Source organism: Desmodus rotundus, unplaced genomic scaffold (assembly GCF_022682495.2).
Source record: "Desmodus rotundus isolate HL8 unplaced genomic scaffold, HLdesRot8A.1 manual_scaffold_266, whole genome shotgun sequence".
In the NCBI taxonomy this organism is placed as follows: Eukaryota; Metazoa; Chordata; class Mammalia; order Chiroptera; family Phyllostomidae; genus Desmodus; species Desmodus rotundus.
The window spans coordinates 2,497-19,968 of record NW_026527331.1 but is presented as its reverse complement, the minus strand read 5'-3'; the positions used below and the strand labels follow the sequence as shown (position 1 = coordinate 19,968).

Here is a 17,472-nt window from a genome sequence, read left to right as displayed (position 1 = left end):
CCCGTGCTTGGAGTTCTGAGCCCAGCAAGATAGGCCATAAGGCTGGGCCTCTCCAGGACCCGTGGGGAAGGGCCTTGCTGAGCTGGTGCCATCTCTCTGAGAATCTGGGTCTTGTGTTAGGTGCAGGATGGACAGAGGGCCCTGGGCTGTGGGGACGAGGCCCTTGCGCTCCGGCAGCCCCGTGCTGTGGCTCTGTGGGCGCTGTTGCTGCTCCTTCCTTCTGCTTGTCAGCTCCTCGGGAAGCTGGCAGCTCCTGCCAGGGGCGGTGAGAGCTGAGTTAAACTGGCCTGCAGAAAGAAGGTGAGTGACCGAGTCTTGAGTGGGGTAGGATAAGGGGTGCTCTCTCTGTCCCCTCCAGGTCTAACCACCTCTATGGGAGGGAGACTCCTGTCTGCTTAGTAACCCCCACGTACTGAGTGTGCGCCCTATTCCAGGACTGTGCTGAGCAAGCACTGTGTATCTATTTTTCTCTTGTAATCCTCATTCCTGTGAGTAAGGGGGTGGAATTCCCATCTGACAGAAGAAAACCGGGGCAGGAGAACAGGGAAGTAGCCTGGCTGGGCAACTCAGCCACTGAGCCGAGTCTGTGTGTGACTCGGAGTCCCCCTGTGCGAGTTCTAACAGCTTAGTGTGCTCAGAGCCTGGGAGGAGGGAATGGCTCAGGATCCCCCCTCCCATCCCCCACGCACCCCCCTCCATCACACACACACACACACACACACACACACACACACACACACACACAGGGATCCTGGATGGACCTTTATCTCGCTCCCATGGCGCCTGTTCAGCTCTAGACCTCTTGATAGTCTTTATCGCATACTGAGGAGTGGCTGGGGCTTGGGTGGGAGGAGGAAGAGGCTAGTCTTGCTAAAGAGCTCTGACCTCTTTTTATATACTAGTTGAAGTTAGAGGTGGAGAGGATTCTTTGATTCTCTTTAACTTATTAGGTGCCATGCATCAGTGGGTCAGCCTGAGTTCCCAGAGCCATAGTCTGAGGGCATCCCCTACCTTGGGAGGGTGAGCGTCCCCCGCAGTACTCCCTCCTCTGCCCTGTACCCTTGGGCTGGAATGCGGGCAGACTGGCCCTGCCCTTCTGCCCCCTCCAGGGGCAATGAGCCTGACACCTGTGTCTTAACCCACTCGCATCTGCAGATCCGGCAGTGCCCAACAGGCCCACAGGATTACGCACCATGGCTTAGTGGCTGGGGATGGTAAGGCCTGTTCTTCTCCGCCTGGTCCAAGGACTCCGTGCAGCTCAGCCGCCCGCCCTGGGACGCACTCCGGGGCTGAAGCCCCTGTTGCTCTGAGCGTTGCTCAGGGCCAGGCACGGCTGCGGGTGCGGGTGCGTCTGCGTCTGCGGAGGAGGTGCAGGCAGCTAGGGCCTGCAGCCAGGGCGTGAGTTCTGTGGATCTCCGCAGCTGCTGCGTCACTCTTGGGTCGCACCTTCAAATGATAGTGTGCCGCAGGCTTGGGCCGGAGTCTTGGCACCAGGCCGCCTCTTGCTCCTCCTTGAACCCTGCTCTGGGCCTCGGGGCTCTGGGCTCCGGGGGCTTCCTCAGCCCGAAATTCCTAAATTCCGTGATCGCAGGAGGTTACCTTCGGTTACTGGCGGCAGCAGGTAGCCGGTGGGCCAATAGCGCCCTCTGGCGGGAAGCAGCAAAAACTCTACACCCCCTCGTCGCCAGGGCGTAGCTGAGTGGCCTTTGGCCGAGAGGAGACTTGGCACGCAGCGCCCTTGCCCCTCTTGGCCCCCAGTTTGGAGAGGAGAACCTCTCCCTCCACGCACACATTGGAAGGGAAGTGCCAGGGCCTTCTTCACCTGGCCCAGAGAAGCAAAAAGTTTTCAGAATCTAGGTGGTTTCCTCCAGAAAGGGGCTGGGAAGCCCCAGGGAGAGCTTCCTTCCGCAGCAGGACTGGGGCATTCCCGGTGGCTCTGACTTGCGGGGTGGGTCTCCGGCCTGGAGAGATGCTGAGGAAGTTGGAGGCCTTCTCTAGCCTGAAGAGCGAGCCCTGACTGCTTTTGTTACCACATCTGTGTTCCCCTCGGCCCCCTTTTCTGGACACCTTCTTTGGGGTCTGAGTAGGAGGAACCTCTGAGCCTACTGATAGGGTACTTCGGGGTGGGTTCCAGGCAGTAGCTGTGGCTGAGAACTGGGGGACCCCTCCCTCTGGGGCGCTGCCTGCAAGTGGACTCCTCTGTGCAGTCCTCCCCCCGCCACCTCTGTTTACTCAAGCAGAGGAGTTGGTGGAACTTGGAAGGAAACTTTGGCCTCTGACCACCGTGCAGCCGCGGGGAGATAGCAGGCCCCTGCACCCATAGGAATGCACCACGGTGGTCAGAGTGTGCTCCATGGCCGCCTCCTGTGTTCCCGGCTCTCTTCCCTGAGGTGTTCATAGAGGGTTTGGGGGACAGGGACACCGCACCCTGTCCACTCGCTGAGCAGAGACGAAGGGTGGCGAGAGAGAAGGAAGCTACACCGCGACCCTGTGACTGTGTCCTCACTGGGGTTCCTCTCTCCCATTCAGAAGTTTGGAAAATGACGGGCCTTTTCCCTGACGTCCGCATATATCTCCCTTTCAGTGTTTATCAGTTTGCTTTTCTCTGTAAGGTCACCCTCTCTGTGCCTTCCCTGTACCCTACCCGTAGAAGTTGTAGGAGAGGTCGGTGCTTTGCATCCTACCCTCTTCTCTTTGAAGGAAGATTTTTTTTCTGAATTTCACAAAGCAAATAAGAGCTGATGTTGGCCACTTCCTGCGTGTGCTAGAGCATCTGTCCCATGTAAACCACGTCAGCTGACTGAGGAAACTGAGGCTCAGGGAAGCTAAGTGATTTTGCTGCGTGGCCACTGATGATGGAGAGAGCAGCTGGGACTTGAACTCAGCTCTGGTACAACTCCAGAAGCTCTTTAAGCTCTTTTGTCTCAGCACACCAGGACTGCGCCTTCAGACCAACAGGTGTATCCGTGTTGGAAGGATCCAGCCCATAAACCAATAAGCCAGAGTGAGAGCCATATCGTGAGTGACGAGGGAAGGCGTTAGATGCAGAGGGCCTGGCACCCCTGGCTCAGACGGTCTGACGGGGAAGGTTAACTATCTGTCTTCTGTTGAGTGTTTGGGGCCCAAGAAACCCAAGTTCTTGTCCAAGCTGTGTCACTTCAACTCGCTTTGGCCGCTGAGCCTCAGTTTTGCCATCAGAGCTAGTGTCGTTGAGAGAGAGGTAACCCAGGTAAAGCTCCTGGCATGTGGTGAGCGCTCAGGCACGGCCACCGCCCCTGCTACCCCCAAGGGTTGCGCTTGTTGCCTGCTCTAGGGAGCCCTGTGGGGCTTCCCATCTGGCTCTGCTCGAGATGAAGAAAGAGAAACCCCACCCTTGCTGAATTGGGCCAGAGAAAATAGGGACTGTGCGTGAAGCCAGACCAGCAGGTGTGGCTGTGGAGAGGCCACTGGGATTGGCCCTGGACGCTGGTTCCTTTTCTGCTGTTACCTAGACACTGACTCAGTGTAGTTCCGGTTTGCTGGAGGGAGGAAGTCAGATCTCTTCCAAAGGACCTGGCCTGGGAGGAGGCTGCCTGACTGACCTTCCTCCGAAGTCAGGAGATCGGGGCTGGGCTGCGAGGCCTGGGATCCTGGGCCTGGGAACAGGCTTCCCCTCTGAACCACCGGGTAGGAACCAGCGGTAGGTGTGGCTGGCCTTGGGGGAAGGAGACTAAGGCAGGCAGCTGGGAGGAGGTGCGGGCCTTCAGACCAAGGCCCCGTGAGGGCCTTGCTTCCCTGTTACTTTCTTCGAGCCGGAGTGGGGTGGGGGACAGGGCCACAAGGAGGGATCAGCCTGGCAGCCCTGAGAGCTTGGGTGCCCATCCTTTGGGAAGTTGTGCCACTTAAACATGGCATCATCTAATGCTCAAAGCAGCCTCTTGCAGGCCAGGTTTCTGGGCTTTGGGGCTTCTGAGGAGTCAGGCTGTCCTGTCAGTCACTGGCTTTGTGATCTGGGGCGAGTCCTACCACCTCTTGATGCTGCTTTCCCCATCTGTGAAGGAAAGATCAGAATTCCACCTCACGGGGCAGTAGGAGGATCATGAATGCAAAGTGCCCAACACTGTGCCTGTCACTAGTGCCTGTCACTAGGAAATGGCAGTGTAGCCACAGCTTTCTCATGCTTTATCCCAAGGGCCAGGGACTGAGTCCCCAGTAGGTCATCAGAGAGGTGAGAGTGAGCAAGCCCCTGAGCATGGCAGGAATGAAGGTGTGGCCGTGGGGCAGGCTCTCTGGTTTTTGGGGCCGGTGGAGGTCCTGGGAGGGAAGGGTGAGGAGAGGGGAGCTCAGCAGTTGCTACCCCTGCCCCTCCTGCTGCGCCCTTCTTATCTGGAGGCTGGGGAGATCCAGTGCCCCTCTGTTGTCTGCCCTGTGCCAGAGTAATGGAGGCTTGCACCCGAGGACCGATTCAGCTCCTTTGCTGCTAGTAGAAGCAGAATAGGGGGCCCCTGGAGCCTCTGGGGCCAGGCTGCTTGCCAGGCTTCTGCAGAAACAGCCTACCGAGCAGTCTTGCCACTGCCTGCCCCCTCCTCCCCCCACACTCCACCCCTGCTGGTCCAAGGAGGTAGGGAACACTGCACCAGCCTAGTCCCAGCCCCCACCTCCCCACACACCTCACCCCATAGCCTGAAAGGAGCTCGGAGCCTGCTTCTAGGTGGTCAAGAAGACAGATACCACCCCAGGGGCTCCCCCAATGTGGAAGCTGAGAAAGCTTAAGCTCTTGGGAAGTAAGACCTGGCCCTGCCTGGCCCCTCCCGGTGACGTGGGGCCTCTTCCACCCATTCTCCCCGCCTGGCCCTGCGGAGTCGGAGCACTGAGTTCTATAGGCAGGCATTTCTGACTCCCAGCCAACCAGCTGCATGGCCCTGTCCCTGTCTGGAGGGAACGCAAGGTACCCGACTCCCAGAGGTAGGAGAGCCTCAGTGGCAGCCCCAGGAACCCTCAGAGCACCTTCAATTTGGGGCGGGGGTGAAGAGAGCAGCTTTGGGAGCTGGTTCTTAGCCGGGCTGGGCTGAGCTGGTATCTTCCTGACCTGAGGCTAGTCACTTCTCCCATGGGCGGGGCAGGTGCTCCTATCATTAACTCTGGGTGCAGGCAGGGAGGTCAGTGCCATTGGAGAGTGAGTTCCCAGGGTTCCTGCTTCTCACCCTCTCCCTGGGCCTTTTCTCTGCAGACGCCCTGCTGGAGGACTTGGAGTCCACCACCTCCCATATCTCTAAGCGGCCTGTGTTCTTATCTGAGGAGACCCCCTACTCCTACCCAACTGGAAACCACACATACCAGGAGATTGCTGTGCCGCCCCCTGTCCCTCCACCCCCGTCCAGCGAGGCCCTCAATGGCGCACTCCTTGACCCCTTAGACCAGTGGCAGCCCAGCGCCTCCCGATTCATCCACCAGCAGGTAGGTGGGGGCAAGAAGCCAAAGCTCCCAGAGGCTTTGCAGCTAAAGGAGCTTGTCTGGCAGTGGTGTGGGGAGCTTGTCTGAGCAGCGGGCTCAGAGGAAGGGGAGAAAGCCAGGAAACGTCTGGCTCTCCCCACCAGACGCCACGTGAGGGGGCAGTGACCAAGCGTTAATCACCTGCCCCCGGTCAGTGTGGAAATTCCCTGGTGAGACTGCCTGGGAGCAGCAGCCTTCTGGGGGGTGCCCGGGGAGGCTCTGAGCACTCTCCTTCCTGCAGCCTCAGTCCCCGCCGCCCGTGTCTGGCTCCAGTGCCAAAACCTCCAGCACCTCCATCCCCCAGGACAGCGTCGGCCCTCCGTGTCCCCGAGCCGGTGAGGAAGAGCACGTCTACAGGTACTGCCCCAGCCCCTGTCCGTGCACCTTCCCCTCTTGCTCGGAAAGCCTGGGGCCAGGTCAGGGCTCAGGCACGGCCATGGCCCGAGGAGGTTATGCCTCGGGTCCTTAGACGAAACCACAGACGTCCCCTAGGCTCCTGGCTAGCTCATAATGCCCCTGGACTGGCCTGGCGGCCCTATCACTGCCATCTGCTGCCTTTTCTGTATACATGTCAGCTGTTATGTCACCCCATGTAGTTGAGGAGTTGAGGCAAGACTTCCTTCCTTCCCTCTTCTTGCCACATCCCTTCCCCACTCTCATCTTCTTGCTGCACAGACGCCATATCTCCTCTGCCTTATTCTCCTGGAGAATTTGGGGGTCGCCAGGAGAATGTGGGGAGCATATCTCATTGTGATCTTCCCTTTGTCTCTCAAAGCTTCCCCAACAAGCAGAAGTCGGCTGAGCCTTCGCCCACCATGATGAGCTCCTCCCTGGGCAGCAACCTTTCAGAACTTGACCGCCTGCTGCTGGAGCTGAATGCTGTGCAGCATAACCCCCCAGGCTGCCCTGCAGGTGGGGCTGAGTCTCTGGGGCGGGACCTCCCAGCCCCCAGGTCCGCCTTCTCCCTGGAGGGCTTGGGGTTAAGTGTTTTCCTCTCTCCCACTCCCAAGATGAAGCCAACTCAAGCCCCCCACTGCCTGGGGCTCTTAGCCCTCACTACGGCATCCCGGAGAATAACAGCCTGCTGGGCGTCAAAGCCGGGCCCCCGATGAAAGAGAAGCCCAAGCGGAACGGGGGCCGCGGTCTGGAGGATGTGCGGCCCAGCGTGGAGAGCCTCCTGGACGAGCTGGAGAGCTCGGTGCCCAGCCCCGTGTGAGTGCCCACCGGGAGCACCCATGCCCCAGTGTCTGCCCGCTCGGCCCCCATGTCACCCCTTCCCTCCACAAGTGCCTGCTGTCTGCCAGGCCCAGCTCCAGGCACCTGGGGGAGGGTAGTGATGAGTCACACGGACACCATTCCTGCCTTCCGCCAGCCACCACCCCGTCAGAAAAAACCACTGTGCCTGCTGAGGGCACCTGTAGCTTAGTGGCTGTCAGCACAGATTTTGGAGCCGCACAGTGGGGTCCAGACCTTGGCTCTACCCTTGCAAAGTGTCTCTCAGGCCTTAGTTTCCCATCTGTAGAGTGGGGTCAGGGGGTGTGGGATGGTGGGTATAAGGCCACCAGCCTCAGCAGGGAGAGACCCAGGCCTCTCTGCGTTCTGGCTTGTAGCAGGTGATGGCGATGGCGAGGGCTGCCTAAGTGTTAGCTCTCCTCAGTGTGACCTTGTCGTGGGAACGGTCGCACGTATGCGTGCAGTGCGGAGGAGAGCACACGGTGCTCGGGCTTATTTTAACCGGCCAGCCTGAACTCGGGCTTCAGGGCTAGAGGTGTCTTCCTGTGAAAGTTGTCATTCGAGCGGTCCTCTCTTCTCCCATGTCGGCTCACCTCCGGGCTCCCTCCCCTGGCTGCCCTCTCTCCCTGAAGAGACTGGGAGCCGGTGGGCTTCCCCGGGGTGGGAGGCGGCGGGATCCCAGTGTCAGAGCTGACGTGTTGATCTCCGGAGGTGGGGAGGGCCACTCTGGGGGAGCACGGGGCTGGACTCTGGGATCCCTGCTGATGTCATGCCTGCCCCGCAGCCCTGCCATCACTGTGAACCAGGGCGAGATGAGCAGCCCACAGCGGGTCACCCCCAGCCAACAGCAGACGCGAATCTCGGCCTCCTCTGCCACCCGGGAGCTGGACGAGCTGATGGCCTCCCTGTCGGATTTTAAGGTGCCCCGAGGCTCCTCTTCCTTCCTGCCCCATGTCTCCCCCGTCCTTCTCCCGTACCTCAGTGTGAGGAGCTGGCACTCGGCCCCTCAGCAGGGACCCTGCAGTGCCCTGGCCTTGCCAGGGAATGAGGGAGGGAGGGCCAGGCCTGGCTGGTGGGGACTGAGTTGCCTCCAGTCCTGTGAAGGCAGAGAAGTGCTCAGCAGGGACATTCCTTCCTCCGGGTGCTCCCGGCTCCCAGCCACCCAGAGCAGGGGTCAGAAGGCTAGGACAAAGGGCCCTGTATTGATGGCTGGTCTTGGTGGGGGTGGGCATTCTCTTCTGGGTCATGTGGGACTTGGGATCCTGTGCCTGAGAAGTCATTTGCCCTGGAGCCCCACTCCCACGCCGGCTGTCCTCATCATGTCCTCTTTCTTTCTGCCCTTGGCTTCTGAATCCACAGGCCTCCTTCTCCAGCCTCCTCTCCTACCCCCTCTTCCTCCACAGGCCTCTGAATCCCCCGCAAGTTCTGTCTGTGGGAAACCTGACCCGGCAGGCTACTGGGCCAGTCCCGCATGTGGCACCTCCCCCCCCCCCCCCCCCCTCGGCTTCCCTAGGCCGGCCAGGCCGGAGATGTTTTATTGAGAAGATGCAGTGCCTCCGTGGGGATTAATATTGACTGACTCTCCGGCAGTTGCTGACTGCACTTTCCACGTGGGTCGACCTTTGGTGCATGACTTAGGGGACCTGAGAAGGGGAGCTGGTGGGCTGTGTGCTCTTGGCCCTGATGGTGCCTCCAAGCCTCCCTTAAGCTGGGGTTTTGTGGTGGGGGTGGTAGTGGGGCTGGGGAGGGAGGGCGAACTACCGCAGTTCTGAGCAGCCAAGGTCAGAAGCAAGCCTGTTGGACCCAGGCATTAGCCTAGGGGAGCCGCGCCCTAGTGCCCTTTAGAACGGTGTTCCTTTTTGAGAGCCAGCTTTGCAATGCCCTGTGGGCAGCTGAGCTGGGTCTAGCTGTGCACCTAGAGCAAGGTCTGGGGGTGTGAGGAAGCTGCATTTGTTTGGGAGGGACTGAGCTGAGAAATGACCCAAAGCTGGAGGAGGTGGAGCGGCTTCCAGCAGCTGATTCTCCCTGATAGGGCCTGGGCTGACCTCCCTGGTCACCTGTCTGCCACGGCCACCTCACCCTAGTCTTTTCTCCCTCTTACCTACTCTCCCTGGGGTGGCTCCACAGGCTTTGCTCAGAGGCTGCTTCCTGCTGCCTGGGTTTGATGGGGGCCTAGGACACATGGCCCAGGAAAGCCGTGCTGGGTGCCCGGGTCCTCTGTGAGGACCAGTCCTCGTGCTTCACTCTGCAGCCACCCTGGTCAGCATAGAAGGCAGCTCTCGGAGCCTGAGGTCGAGCCCACCTCCTGCAGTGAGCTGCTTTCCTTACCTTTCCTCTTTCTTTCTCTCCTCCCCCCTTTCTTTTGTCTTTTTCCTCCTCCAGACCAGCTCCTCTGCTGTGGCCTTGAACTCCCTGGGGCTGCTGCCCAGCTCAGCTCCATCCTCACACCACATACTTTCTTCTCCTTCTCCTCCTCCTCCCAGGCCATCCATTCCTAAACCCTCCCCTCGAGGCCACGGTCACACCCCAAAGGTCCTCAGTGTTGAGGATAATGATAATGGGAAGGGCCTTTTATCTCCTGTGGCCCCCAGTTGGCTTGATCTGGCTGGCCTTGGGGTGACAGCTGGCTTTGGGGTGACACCTGACACTCCCAACTTAAGGTCTTCCTCTGTAGAGGGTTCTCTGGGGCCATCTGGTGCAGAGAGCCAGGCTCAAGTTTGCAGGGATGGGCTAAACCTCACCAGCCAGCTCTCCAGGGCTCCCCCAGGCCATACTCTACCCAGAGCTCAATGCACCAGTCCCCAGGAGCCTGGAGACCCCCAAGGGCTGTCGACCAACCCTGAAAACCCAGAGGAGACCTTGGCTGCCACATGGGAGCAGCCATGGGCTTTCGAGGCGCTCAGTCCCGAGACTCCCTGTGGAGCTACGCCAAGCTTCCAGGAAGTAGCCGAGCCAGCTCTTGTGGCCATAGACCGTCAGGCCATCTTCCCAGATACCTGGAGTTTCACAAAGGAAGGTGGACAGCTGAGGGAGAGGGCGAGGCCAGAGCCAGTGGGGCCGGGGAGCAGCTGCCCTGCCCCAGTCAATGAGCAGTTAGGTGGAGAGATGCACATGAGGGGAAGCCCGGTCAGGCCAGCCCAGGGGCCCGAGACACACCAGAGGCCAGAGGGCACCACCGAAGCTGCTGCTGAAGCCAAGAGGGAGCAGCCGGAGCTTCCACGTGCTGTGGTCATGGACACGCCCAAGACCACCGAGAGGATTTCCACCTCTGGCCAGGCAGGCGCCAGCTTGCACGGCTGCTGGGCCTGGTCCTCGCGGGGCCTGAGTGTGGGCCACTCCTGGCTAACTGCATGCCACCTCCCAGTCTGCGCATGTCTGCTTGGGCAGTGAATCCCGAGATACTGTGGCCTGTGACCCTGACGACCGGGTCTCATTAGTGGTCTCTGTGGGGCCAGTGGAACTCCCTGGGCCTGGACGTCTCTGTTGGTGACAGCCCGCTTTTTGTTTAAGGCTCTTTCCTTTGGATGAACTCCCCTGACACCCAAGGTCATGTACTCAGAATGGTTGAAAGCATGAGCTTTGGGACCATGTAGAACTGACTACGAACCCTGCCCCTGACACTTGCTGCTTATGTGACCTTGGATAACCCCCCACCAGCCTCAGTTTCTCATCTTTCAAATGAGGGTAATAATAGACCACTTCTCCCCAAGGTTGTCCAGAGGGTTAAATGAGATAATGCCTGGAATGTGCTTAGAATACAGCACACCATCCTCAGTCAGCCATGGCTGATGTTACTGGTAGTATTTGCTTCTTGCTTGATTAAAACTTCGTACCCTTTCCAAAAACAAAACAAAAAAACAAAACCACTACAGACCAGAAGGTTATAAATGAGAAACAATAACCCTGCAAGTTAGCCAAGAAAATACTGTCACTCCATTTCAAGGATAGAGGAGCTGAGGCCCCTGCAAGTGAATTGTCTTGCCCAAGGTCAGTGCCGACTTGGAGTTGAGTGCCGGGAGTCTGCTCTGTCCCCTGCCTCCACCGCACCTCCGCTTGGCTCTTCTCTGGTGGTTTTGTTCAGCCCTTCCTTGCCTGGGCACCTGAGTGTGGACTGAGCAGCATTGGCAGAGCCCAGAATGGGGCTGTGACGGCTTCCCCCTCCCTCCTCAGATCCGCTCCGTGATCAGGAGGAGCCGGGAGACTGGCCACGCGCACCCCATGTCCCGGGAGCCCTCCCCTCGCCGCCGGCTGGACCCCGCCACCCTGAGCAGGACCCCTTCCCAGGAGCGGCTCATCGCAGAGCTGCAGGGTCGGCTGGGCATCCAGCCGGAGGCAGAGGAGGCTGCGGGGGCTGGGGGGGCCTCCACCGAGGACTGGATGACGGAGGGCGTCGTCATCACTGTGCAGCCTCGAGGGAGGCGGGCTGAGGGGCAGCTGGTAGAGAAGGTAGTGGGGAGATGCCCAGGGCTGGGCCTGCAGCAGGGCTGCTGGCCTCCCAATCCCTCCCCAGCTCTGGCCAGAAGGGAGCTTGTTGTGTGTGTTGCAGGGGGGCAGGGCGGGTCAGAGTGGGAAGGCCCTGGGGAAGCCTGGGGATGTCGCCTCTCCCTGCCCCTGCTTGCTGAGCTGATGTTTCCCCCATCTTCATCTGTCTCCTTCCTTCCTTCTCCCCAGGTGGTTTTTCCTCCCGGCTCTCCCATTCCCCTGAGAAGAACCTTCCCTGTTCTGCCTTCTCCTCCTCCTGTCCCTTTGCTCCAGCATCGCAGCGATGCCATGGCCAGCAGCTCTTCTCCCCCACCCAGCCTGGCCGCCCCCTCCACCCTGGGGCCCTCAGCTCTCCCTTGTTGGTCTTCTGGGGTCCAGAATGCTGGGGCAGGGCCACAGGAAGAAGATGTGTGGGGGCCCACCTCTCCCCTTCCTGCGCCCTACACTGTGAGGTCCGTGGGCTGCCAGACCGACGAGGACCCGCTCTTCCCCCCGATGCAGGCAGGCCCTGGGGCCCCGCATGAGCCCTGCTGGTCCCCCATCCATGCATGCATAGCCCAGCAAAGCACCTCAGTCCTTCCCGAGACCTTTCTTTGACTCTGGACCCTCACTTAACCTGATGTCCATGCTCTAGCCCCCCAGGGTATCAGCTGTGCTCTTGCTTGCTCCTTCCTCCTGCCCCAGGTCCCATCTGAAGAAGCCAGTCCCAGAAGAGAAACCAAAAACCTGTTCCTCCCCTACAGTCCCTGGGCCCAGTGCCTGGGAAGCCTCTTCTCTCTGGCCTCAGTCCCCTCCCCTTCCGGGGTCCCTGCCTTTGGTTGGCTCACCTTCCTCTCTCTCTTCTCTTTCTGGGATACTCTAGACTTTTTCTCCTGATTTCAGTACTGCTAGTGGGTGGGGGGTGGGCATCCTCTTATCCTAAATTCCCTTTTGTGAAATGGTCCAATAACATGGCCTCCTCTTTCTTCCTTAACTAAAAAGTCTCACCCTTGTGTTCTCCCCTATTTAAGACCCAGGGCCTGGAGCAAAGAGCAGACGGAGAGCTGCGCTGGGCGGCTGGCTGGCCTCCAAATGACAGGCAGAGCAGTCCCGGAGGGCGGCATGAGGGAGGGGTCAGTGCCAAGGCTGGGGTCTCAGAGTCCTGCTTGCTGTGTTTCCCCGGCCTCGGTCAGGCCAGTGTGGTGCTGTGAGCCTCTCTGACCGCAGGGACGTCTTTCGGATGCCAACCTACCCCCAGGGCTCTCAAGGCCCCTGGAGGGGGCTGCACTTCATGCCTCCATCAGCCCGTGTGTCTAGAGGGGAGAAAAGCCCCTGGTCCTAATCCATCCTTTCTGTCTCCGCAGTTCATGGCCCAGGGGAAGACGGGGAGCAGCTCTCCCCCTGGGGGCCCCCCAAAGCCCGGGAGCCAGCTAGACAGCATGCTGGGGAGCCTGCAGTCTGACCTGAACAAACTGGGGGTCGCCACGGTCGCCAAAGGGGTCTGTGGGGCCTGCAAGAAGCCCATCGCAGGGCAGGTGAGGCAGGGTGGGGGCAGGGCAGGGAAGGGTGCCTCGTGGCTGGCCAGGGCCTTCATTCACAACCTGCCTCCCTCCTCAGGTCGTGACGGCCATGGGGAAGACGTGGCACCCCGAGCACTTCGTCTGCACCCACTGCCAGGAGGAGATTGGGTCCCGGAACTTCTTTGAGCGGGACGGGCAGCCCTACTGTGAAAAGGACTATCACACCCTCTTCTCCCCTCGCTGCTACTACTGCAACGGCCCCATCCTGGATGTGAGTCCTGGGCACGGCGGGCAGGGGCAGTGCCGGCCCGTCACAGCATCACTGTCACCCTCAGAGGGTGCAGGTGGTGCCCTCTGAGGCTCACAGAGGTCCTGCCACATGCCCGGGCTCCCTCGGCTAGGAAATGGTGGGGCTGGGATTCAAACCCAGGCCTGATGCACAGTGGCCCTAATGCAGGTCAGGCCCCCACCTCTGGTCTCTGGTTTTCGCTGCGCCGGGATAGGGAAATGCCCAGCCTCCTGAGCCTAGGTTTCTTCACATAAAGTAATCATCACAGTAGAACCTGTGACCCCCGCCGCGTGTGAAGACAAAGGAGAGGGTGTCTGGCGTGTCCCCTCCTTCAGTAAATCCGAGCTCTCAGTGGTACTGCGAGTGCAGTGAGGAGAGACCCCCATCTGGGCAACGTTCGCTCTTTCCTGAGGTGGGGGTGGGGGTGGGAAGGGGGGATGAGAACCTTGCTGGTGAGTCTCCGTGGTGGGATCTGCCCAGTGGGCCTGTGGCTCAACTCTGACCCTGCACTTCGCCTTTGCAGAAAGTGGTGACGGCCCTCGACCGGACGTGGCACCCCGAGCACTTCTTCTGCGCCCAGTGTGGCGCCTTCTTCGGGCCAGAAGGTACTGAGCAGCAGGCTGACTCGCTGCCTGGGGAGCACTGGGGAGGCGGGGCGTTGCTGGTGTGGGAGCTGGGGGGCTCCGTCTGTGGAGACCCTGATCCTGCCCCAAACCCCGCCCCTCAGGGTTCCACGAGAAGGATGGCAAGGCTTACTGCCGGAAGGATTACTTCGACATGTTCGCGCCCAAGTGTGGCGGCTGCGCCCGTGCCATCCTGGAGAACTACATCTCGGCCCTCAACACCCTCTGGCATCCCGAGTGCTTCGTGTGCCGGGTAAGCAGCCCCCCCCACCCCCACCCCGCATCTGAAGGGCCCCGGGCAGTGGGGTCAGAAGGGCCTCCCCTACTGTGCTCTCCGGATCCAATCTGGAGGCCTTGTTTGCGGTTATTAATGGGGTGGGCAGGCAGGGGCTACGTTTCCTCAGGTCCAGTGGGTCCTGGGCCAAGGCTTGTCCTGAGGCTGGGAGAAGCCAACAGCAAGGCAGCTGTGTCCCCAGCCTCATCCTGTGTGGCGGCCCCTCGCGTTCAGGGGAAGGCACGTGGAAACTAAATGAGATAATGCAAGCATTTCGCAGTCCCAGCAGGATCGGCCACTGGTTTTCAAACTGAAATCTGGGGGGGTCATGGGGGTCCATAGATGTTATTGGGGATCCAGCAAGGGCTCTCTGACCAGGTTCGGGAGACACTGTTCACTGCGGGACTTCTCGGGCCCTTTATGCCCAAAGGTGCGTGTGCATCTCCACACAGGAGCGCAGGACGCAGAGTTTGACCTTGGGATCCTATTTCAGCCCCAGGGTTTCAGGGCACAGCGTTACAGCCTTGCAGTTCGATGCCCCGGAGTCAGACCTGTGTTTAAGCCCAGGCTGTAAAGCTTAGTAGCTACGTGACCTTGGGCAAGTCACTTAACTTTCAGGCTGGGGTTGCCTCCCCTGTTGGGAGAATTACACTGCATTTAGCTCTGCACTTGACATGTAGGAAATGCTTCACAAGTGGGAAGACCACAACTGTTTCCTGCCCATCGTACCGAGTGCTGCCTCAGCCCCCTGCCCCAGGCTGAGCCCTCTTTCCTCCGTCTCACCCCCTTCCTCCTGGCAGGAATGCTTCACACCCTTCGTCAACGGCAGCTTCTTCGAGCACGACGGGCAGCCCTACTGCGAGGTGCACTACCACGAGCGGCGCGGCTCGCTGTGCTCCGGCTGCCAGAAGCCCATCACGGGCCGCTGTATCACCGCCATGGCCAAGAAGTTCCACCCGGAGCACTTCGTCTGTGCCTTCTGCCTCAAGCAGCTCAACAAGGGCACCTTCAAGGAGCAGAACGACAAGCCTTACTGTCAGAACTGCTTCCTCAAGCTCTTCTGCTAGGTGCCCTTGTCCCTTCATCCACCCTGTCCCCTGGCCCAGCCTCCCCAACTGCTACTGTGACCCAGAGGCCTCGCCCAGGCGTGAAGGGCCAAGCCCGACTGAAACTGGAACCCGTGTCCTCGGCTGTGCAGGGTGGCAAGGGGGCCTCAAAGGGTCCCTCTTGCTTTCCTTCCCTCTGCCAGAGCCTCTGGGCCTCACTCCTCCTGCAGCTGCCCCCAGGCTGCTGGCTCTTCCTCCTCCCAGAGATGGGGTTTGCAGGGCCCCACCCCACAGACCTGCCTGGCCAGGCCAGCACCCCACACTTGGAGCCATCTCTTACTCCTATTTCGGCCATGGAGCCAGGGGTAGGGCAGGCAGGGTCAGATGGGGTCTCTTTTTATCTTTGTTTCCCTCCGACCAAATCATCCTTGTTCTGAGAGTGTCAGGGGACACTGTGCCCTCCAGATCATGCCAGCATAAATCCGTCCGTCCAAAGGTCGAAGTGCCCAGGGGCCACGGAAGGCTCCTTGTGCTCCTCCTGCCGTTCCAGTCTCCCCAGGCCTGGGCGACTGCCCCCTACCCTCCATAACTGCTCTGATTCCACTGAGACAGGCTTCTCCAGCAATAATGTTTTCTAGTCACTTCCTCCGTCTCTGGGGACGGCGTAGGCGGGGCGTTTCACCTCGTGCCTGGACACTGTACCGACTTTGATAGATTTCTACACTGAGGTTTGACTTCATATCGTCTGAGTTGCTTTTACTTCTCTATACAAAATGATTTTGAAGAGATTTTAGAGACATCCCCTTTTTGTAATCCCCTCCTTGTCCGTCGCCACGGGTCCTGTGGGTGACAGTGGCTGTGGGACAGGGTTTGCCTTGTACTGAGGGCGTGGGGTGGGGAGGCCATTTGTATTTTATTTTTTCTCAGCATAAGCAGGTGAAGTGGGAGCAGCCCTGAGGCTCCCCTTCCTTAACTTCGTGGCTCACCAGGACTGTTTTATAAACTGCTGTATTTTGAAACCCCTTCCTTACTACCCAGGCCAGCAAGCTCTTAACCGAAACTGGCCTAAGGGTGTCTTGCCCTTCTGAGCCTAGGATTGTGAACCTCATCCATCAAGTTCCTGAGGGAGGAGAAGGGGGAAGTATACTTTGGGGGTGCTGTTTTCGTCTAAGCCATTAGGAGCGTCTGTTCCCCTGTGACCTAAAGAACCCACCGAACATTCTTGGCCTGCTCACTGCTTCTTTGGGGCTCCTTCCTCCTCCTCGGGAAAGCTGGTATCAGACTTTGACCACTGGTCTTGTTGATTCCACTGGGCATCGCTTCCCCAAATTTCCTGCCCTCCTTAGAAACTGGAGGTCCTGGGGAAAAGGGCCCAGGTTGTTGCAAGGGAGTGTGATAAGATTCTGGGCAGAGGGCCAGGATCTTGCTGAAGCCAAGGGAAGCCCCCAGAGCTTTCTCCGCCAAGGATGGAGCAGGAGCCTTTAGGCCTGGGCTTCCTGGTCAGCAGAGAGGGCCCCAGTGGGGTCTACAGTGAGGACAATCCAGACCACTCTGCTAGCCTCACAGCAGAGGTCGAGTGCGCTGGGGTCTCTGGGGAGGTCAGCCAGGCCCCTCCAAAGGTCTGACGTCTCCACTTCTACCCATAGGCCTTACTGCTCAGTTTACAATGACCCACCCCAGACCCCTCCCCCAGAGGGATGTGTTTCTGCGGTCCACCCTCTGGGTCAGTGGTTATTTGATGATGTGATTTTAATTTTTTTCTCTGTAAACTTTTAACCTGGCTCTTCCCCATTTCAATTCCTGTGATTTATGCCAATAAAGTTTGCCATTATTTTGACCTGTGCTAGTGCCTTTTCTTTGTGGTTTGAGGTAACAGCTCAGTCCCAGAAGAGAAACCGTAGTCCCAAAAGGGAAACCAAACTGTCCTAGGCTCACAAGGACCACGTCCTCTTACTTGAAGCAGAAAGCCCTGGGGTTGAGACCCCTGCCCCAGGGACTCTTGCCTGTGAACGCAGGCCCTCCTGGCTCCCTGTGTGAGCTTTGCTGCGCAGGGAAGGCTGAGGAACAGCTTTGTTCAGCCCTGCCTGGATTCCCGGAGGGCGTCCTCATAGGAGCCTGTGTGTGGTCTTACACTCATTTGCAGATGGGGAAAGAGGTTCAGAGAGGAGAACCAACATGCAGCAGGCAATCTGAGCCAGTGCAGAGACAAGATGTATGAACCCAAGGCTTGCCTCTGCCTGTGTTCCTGCATTGACCACGCGACCCCCACCATGTGCTGGCACAACACTGTGGGTGTAGAACCCTCCCCGGTGAAGGGGGCAGATTAACCGTCCGCGATTGGGCTCTACTTCCCCCTGGTGGTTATGTTTATATTTGCAGGCTTCCTCGCTCTTAGCCAGAATTTAGCCTGCTCTCTGCCCCTCCTCTTCTCCCCACACCCCACACCCCAGGCCTCCCCGAGAGCTTCTTGGACAGCTTTGTTCCTCCTTGAGCTGTGGCTTCAGTTTCCCTGTTTGGAATGGCTCTCCAAATGCCACATGTTGAATTCTAGTCT

The 17,472-nt window shown here is 59.3% G+C and overlaps 1 protein-coding gene across 2 annotated transcripts in view; it reads left to right on the top strand.

Moving 5' to 3' along the window:
* The window catches only part of PXN (paxillin), a 45,231-nt gene extending 28,476 nt beyond the window's left edge, over window positions 1-16,755 (top strand). The window contains exons 2-15 of one of the 2 annotated variants that reach the window (XM_053917783.2): window positions 5,210-5,436; window positions 5,714-5,829; window positions 6,248-6,384; window positions 6,483-6,684; window positions 7,490-7,625; window positions 9,088-9,981; window positions 10,876-11,151; window positions 11,377-11,688; window positions 12,198-12,299; window positions 12,531-12,701; window positions 12,784-12,957; window positions 13,499-13,580; window positions 13,703-13,851; window positions 14,673-16,755. In XM_053917783.2, coding sequence (XP_053773758.1) covers window positions 5,210-5,436; window positions 5,714-5,829; window positions 6,248-6,384; window positions 6,483-6,684; window positions 7,490-7,625; window positions 9,088-9,981; window positions 10,876-11,151; window positions 11,377-11,688; window positions 12,198-12,299; window positions 12,531-12,701; window positions 12,784-12,957; window positions 13,499-13,580; window positions 13,703-13,851; window positions 14,673-14,939 — 3,245 coding nt within the window. In that variant the 3' untranslated portion in view covers window positions 14,940-16,755. The remainder of the gene's footprint in view (window positions 1-5,209; window positions 5,437-5,713; window positions 5,830-6,247; window positions 6,385-6,482; window positions 6,685-7,489; window positions 7,626-9,087; window positions 9,982-10,875; window positions 11,152-11,376; window positions 11,689-12,197; window positions 12,300-12,530; window positions 12,702-12,783; window positions 12,958-13,498; window positions 13,581-13,702; window positions 13,852-14,672) is intronic. The other variant, XM_053917782.2, reaches the window with a different exon arrangement.
* The last annotated feature ends 717 nt before the right edge of the window (window positions 16,756-17,472 follow it).